Source organism: Amia ocellicauda, chromosome 9 (assembly GCF_036373705.1).
Source record: "Amia ocellicauda isolate fAmiCal2 chromosome 9, fAmiCal2.hap1, whole genome shotgun sequence".
In the NCBI taxonomy this organism is placed as follows: Eukaryota; Metazoa; Chordata; class Actinopteri; order Amiiformes; family Amiidae; genus Amia; species Amia ocellicauda.
The window spans coordinates 27,926,570-27,933,082 of record NC_089858.1 but is presented as its reverse complement, the minus strand read 5'-3'; the positions used below and the strand labels follow the sequence as shown (position 1 = coordinate 27,933,082).

The 6,513-nt window shown below is 36.5% G+C and overlaps 1 protein-coding gene across 1 annotated transcript in view; it reads left to right on the top strand.

The window, feature by feature from the left end:
- Positions 1-256: 256 nt before the first annotated feature.
- The window catches only part of LOC136758315 (monocarboxylate transporter 13), a 30,705-nt gene continuing 24,448 nt past the window's right edge, over positions 257-6,513 (top strand). Inside the window, 1 exon segment of the mRNA XM_066712563.1 lies at positions 257-467. Within this exon segment, the coding sequence (XP_066568660.1) occupies positions 257-467 (211 nt within the window).

Below are 6,513 nucleotides of genomic sequence, written 5' to 3'. Positions count from 1 at the left end.
TACACGGTAAAAAAAAAATCTGTTAAATTTATATTAAAATACTAGCAGAATATAAATTGCAATAAAGCAATTCTGCAATATAAGATTCAATTCAATTAATTAATTCCAAACATACCAAGTAGTATCAGACGAGGAGTTCCGGGCAGCGAGAGGCTCCTTTCAACATCAGCTGCTGTGGCAGTCACCTGCAAGATGCAAACAATGAAAAAAACATGAATTTCAGTTGGGGAGAAATGTATGTGAATATAAATAAGACATGAACGTCTGCATTAAGGATCAGATCAACCGTGTTCTCTGTGAAGTGTGCCATCAACAGCTGGACAACACGGAGTGCTACTTCACAGGCCTCACCCTGAGAGAGAACTACCTGTACATCTTTGTTTCTCGGTTTGCTCCTGAAGTACTCTATGATGGCTCTCCCACACTCTTCCATTGCAAGCTCCAAGACACGGAGGATGTTTATGTCTGTGAGCAGCTCAAACTGACCATATAAGCACTTCTGAAGGAAAAGGAAAGGCCACTTGGTTCTCAGTTTCTCAATGGGTGTAGGCTGAATGTTATCTCCATAAGCTTCTTCACCTCTCCTTTCTCTGCTCCCATCTTTCCCTCTTGTCTGTAAAATTCCTCAAAACGCTGCTGTTTCTCTTCAAGTGTTTAATCACTTTCTTCTGGAGGAAGTGCAGGCTGCCACCTTGTACTTCCATACATGTCTGTCGGCTCCCTCTTGAGTCTTGTACCATCTTTTGAGGCTCTGTGATGTGTTAAACTGCTGTTGCAATTCAGATTTTCAATTCTTGTTTTCAGTTTAATTAAAAGTTATTACAGCCACCTCCAACTGTCACCCCTCTGTGGAAAACATCTGCAAAGCTCTTTGGGTACTTTCTGACAATATTATGGCAGATTGTGAGACACTGTGAGCGGGTGGGGTTTGCCTCATATTTTCTAATTTCGTCTGCCAGCACTCTAACCGTCTGTCGTTGATCGGCGGGTGAAGGTCTTGTGCCATTGGCACTGGCTTAGCGTATTCCTACTAGCATCTGGTCCCAAGGCACTTTGAAGTTTTCTGGCCAGGTTATGCGTATTGAAGAATGACTGCTTCCTGGGCTGCTTGTAGCTGAGGGACTAGAAAGTGACAAGAGGCTGGAAGGTGGTGATGGGCTGGAGAGTGAAGAGGGACTCGACCGCTGAAAAATATCAAAATGTTCTATTCTTGTTACAAACCATCCTAAAGTAATTTTGCATAGGGCCCTACATTACCTGATTTGAATGCATCCAGTAGTTTTCGGCATTGAATGGACTGTAACAGTTCACCAACATCTTCCTGCTTCACAAACTTAAGGTCTTCTTTTGTCTGTACTCCACAGCTCTGTAGCTTCTCCAGGAGCTGCTCTTGGCTCTCTGCAGTAAGACTTGGCAAAGCTTTAAGGATAACGTCCCTGATCTCTCCATCCAAGGTTGGATATTGTTCTACAGTGAAGGAAGAGAGTGGTGAAGTACAATTAGTGCCATGCCACACATTTTATAGTCAGGCAATGGGTAGTAATCAAGCAGGTTACCTTGATTAACACAACTGTATTTCTTCTCCATAGATGTAGACCCAAGACAATGAACACCTACATTACCACATAACCTGATATTTCTCAGTGACAAAATATACCTCTGAATCCCAATGAATAAGAATCAGCTGTATTTTCCCAAATATAAGCCCCTCATCACTTTCACTTAATGGAACAAACCTGTTCTTTCTATATTTTGCACCCTTCACAGTCACTTAATGAGCAATGAGTGTGTTTACAGGCTCAAAGTTATGATGTGCAACTAACTGTTTGATATCATCATTGTAGTCCTGAGAGAAAAACTCTGTTCCCTTTTCTATTTGCACAACAGGTGGAAAGAAGTTGCCAGCACTTAGAAATGCTTGCAGAAGCTGATGTCTCTCAGCAAAAGTTGATCATAGATTCTTGAAGTTATGCAATTTCCTTGCACACTGTTTGAAATATGTACGTTTGCTCTCAAACCTTAGAGTCCACAGATGAATGAGTGGCAAAAAGTGGACAATGAGCTCTGGATAATGACATAATGACATGAAAATGACATGAGGTAATGATGCTTTGGCTTAAGAGGGTGACCAGGAAAGAGCTGCATTCTAAAATACAAATATTCATCAATCTTCTCTTAAATAGGCTATCTGCCCAGAGATAGTTGGTGCACAAATAAGCTCAACAATCTGTCCGTACCCTGGACTTTCCATTTTCTCCCCAATTAAGACAGGCAACGATCTCAGCAAACACCAGTTTTGGACAGCATGCTCACCAAGTTTCTCATTCCCTGGGTTAACCTCACATGGCTTATCATTGGCATCATTTCCAAGGTACTTGAATTGATTTATCCAGCGATTAAGCTCAAGATAGGTGAATTATTTGTCTATTGTAACAAGGTGGTTGATGATTATAGATAGGTAAGTAGACACAATATCCTCACAAAGGTCATGGCCAAGGCAGGGAGGTAACCCAGGCAGACAGACATGGAAGTATGTAAGGTCTTTAAATACAGAGTCAAATTTGATACCTCCACTAGAAACTGAATGCCCATCATCATTTTGTACATGATCTTTGTATGACTGTGTTGTCCTGTAAGTGCCCCTAGAGAAAGTAGCTGACTCAAATGTCTGCCTGTCGATGTCACAGTATCTACAGAAATACACACTATTGCTGAAATTCTCAACAAAGCCTCCAATGTTATGTGAACTTAGATTATCTCCAGCAATGGCACACACCGTTCCTTTATACACCTGCCCATCATGCAAGGCAATGCCATGTTCCTCGATATCTTTCAGGTCTTTTACCAGGGAGCCCATAACTAAGTCTTGCCCAAAATACTTGAAGTCTTGTTCTTTGCAAAGAAGGATAAGTTATATTTGATCTATGCTTGATCAATTGTGGGGCAAAAGGTCTGCAAGGGTGACATATAATGCATGTATTTTGTGCTTTTTCTTCCCAGACCCCAGGGGATTTACCACTTCAAAAGAATCCTGATAAAGGATCAAACCTAATGATGTGGCCTCCGATTTGAACAGCACATCCTCTGCAATATTTGTGCCATCCCAAACGTCTTGAATAAGATCCTCAGACCGGACACGTGCACGCTTACAAAACTAGGCCAGTATTGGTTGGGTTCAGCTTCAGTATCTCAGATGTAGTTGCCCGGTATGATGCATTACTTCCCTTGCAAGGCAGAGTCAGAGCCGAGAGGAGAATTGTACAGAGCTGTAATAGCTGTGGCAATGATGTACAACTTGAGTTCCCTGAGTAAACCATCCAAAACCTTTCCAAAGCTTTCTAAAAAGATCTATCAAGTGTTTTGAAAGCCTGTGGCAGTAACACACCTAGGTACATTTAGAAGGCTGCAATACTTTATTCATTGTCACTGGGGACTTAGAGATTTATTCAGCTGCATCTGGTGCCTATTCTTTAACACTCTTTCAGGCTTCACCTGGCTCCTCATCTGTTCTCTCTCTCTTGGCTAGCGACAGCTTCCATTTCTCATTGAGAAGAACGAGCCAATGAACCAAATGTGAACACATGACCTGATACTCATCTTCCTTCTACTGTCATTTAAGAAATAACTTACGCTTTCATAATACAGAGCAGAGTTAATTTAGTCAGCATTGGTCGCATCCTAATCGAAGGCTGTCTCCAGTCAATTAAATGCTGTGCTTTAGAATCTCAGATCAAGCTGGCTTAACTACTCTAGTAACTACTCTATTAACAGTTTTGTACGTTAATAAACTGTTTGTTACTTGATGTATTATAACTTTTCTTAATTTCTCAAACCTACTTTGATGTAAACTTATAGAGCAAATGTTGTGGTATGATTTAGAAGTAAGTCCATGAATAAATCAGCATTAACTATTAACAAACTAGGAGAAACATATTAATAAACACCAGTTACTAGCCTGTTAATAGTTATTAGGATATTTGCAATTTATTAATAACCATATTTTTAAATAGTTAAGAGTGAATAGGCCATTCAAATAGTCAACCACATTTTAATTTGTTAACAGCCTGTTTGAAGCATGGTTGTAAGCACTTTAATAAATCAAGAAATCTACTAAAGACAAGGCACCACTTTGGTTTAGACATAACTTTATTTCTCCCAGTTAGAACATTACATTAAAACCAACTTTGTCAAACTTTGAAACACACCAATTAAAATGTTTATTAATTCTTAATTCACTCGATTTCACTTTTAAAACCATATGGAAACAACATTTCAAAAATACTTTTACAGTGATGTACCCATGGGTGTTAGCACTGAAAATATTTGGTCACTGTCAATACATATTTGGTAATTCCATGATAAAGTGCCCCTGACCATGAAAAACTGTAATTGCCTATATAAAAATATATATATTTCTCATTTTTTTCAAAAATGTGTATATTTGTGCATGATGTATTATTTTGGTTCACTTTGTGCTTTTTGTACATTACAGTCTTTTAAAGTAAAAGTTGAAAAACAAGAAAGCAACATTTACAGAAGTCTAATTTTCATAAATTGTTAGGTTTCAATTGTAGGATAACTGTTTTATGTATAATTTTGTAAATATGCCCAATATGAACTCAATGGGTATGCAATAGAAAGACAATAATACTACATTTTGCTGATAAAAAGAAACAATGTTACAGCAGTTTAAAATGATGTTTATAAATAATGCAAATGTCACGTCCATAACATTTTCTTAGTAAAGTTTTTCTAAAAGTTGTATACTACAATATTTTTTTCCAAACTTTCTCTGCAAAGCTAACTTTGTTAAACTTATGTTATGAAATAAAAAAAGTTTACCATTTATTAATAAGAATTGCCCAAATTAGGGTTATGGATGTGACCGTTATGGATGTGACAATAATGTCCTGAAGTAATACTAAGCTTGATGAGATGTGATTGCAAAATGTAAGCTAAATACATATTAAAATCACTAATAGTAGCACATTTTCATTATATCACACCAGAACATCCTTCTTATTTTATATCATGCAATAGGACTTCATGAATACAAAAATTGTGGAAAAGTGTCAAAAACACATATAATCCACACAAGGCATATTTTGAAAAGTTGTCAAATATTTGTTTTAAGATCACCAAAACATGTTCCTTTAAACTGAATATATACGCAATCTTAACTTCTTTAATAAAATAATTTCACTTCACTTTACATCCTTACAATTCAGGAAGTTCTTTTGTTTGTTTGTTTTAAATTTGCATGTTTACATGCAATAGTTATTGCCTCATTTTTTATGTACAGCATGTCTACTTTGTTGTGATCCACGACTTGCTTCCTCATTGACGGGAGAAAGGAGGCCTGTTTGTAATCTGATTGGTCCCCTTTAAAACAAAAAATATAAAATGCGCTGTAGTTTTTATTTCTCTTACTGACACTGACAGGTTCTGACGTAATTACTGAGCTTAAAGTGTTTTTAAAAAGGTTTCAATACACTTTTTCAATATAGTTCAGACGGCGTCACATCCATAACACTGTATATTAATATGTATGAGGTATTACTTAATATGATTTTGGTGAGCTGCCAAGTTGTCCTTATGAAATGGCATTAAATGTTTTGAGTGTAAGTTCCACAAATCACAGATTTCCGAGAACATGTAAGTGACCCCAATAACGCTTGTCCATTTCTGTCACATCCATAACACAAGTTTCTTTGGGCGATAAAGGAGGAATGGTGAAGCTTTAAATTTGAACAGGACAGAGATGAAAAATCATATTATCAAAATAATCAATCACATTTAGTTAATTATTTAAATGAGTCCTTAAATAAGGCCACAGAATTAGCATTTTGTGTGCAAATGTCACATCCATAATGCTTAACATTTAATGCCCTTATGTAGAGAACACACATTTATTTTCCTGTAAAACAGAACTGGAACACTACAAATACTAATTTGTTATTTAAAGGAAAAAAATATGAACTATTGATGTCCAGATACAGTGTACATTTTTTGCATTTTTTACATTTTTTGCAGTTCAGTATGCCGTTTCTTGGTTGGAATTTCATTTCCAACATTGCTCTGAAGTGCTGGCCATTTCAACCAACTGCCCAATGATAAAGCCTGCCTTGGTGTGGTTTTCTGTGCACATAATGTGCTTTCTTTACAGGCTTTTTTAAGACAAGTATGTTAATTGAGATAAGTTATAATACATCAAGTAACAAACAGTTTATTAACTTAGACAAATGTTAATAGACTAGTTACTAATGCTTATAAATACAAGTAACAAATAGTCTATTAACTGTTAAGTAATATCCAGAGTTTACTAATAAAGCTACAAATGGTTTATTAACTATTATCAGACTAGTAAGTAATGTTTATTAATGTATTTACTAATAGTTTAGTTAATAGTTAATAGACACCTGTTAAAATAAAGCATTACCAAATGAACTCACCCTGCTATTCTCCTATTAGAAATATTCGTCTATGTGTTCTCAGGTCTTTTTTATGCTTTAT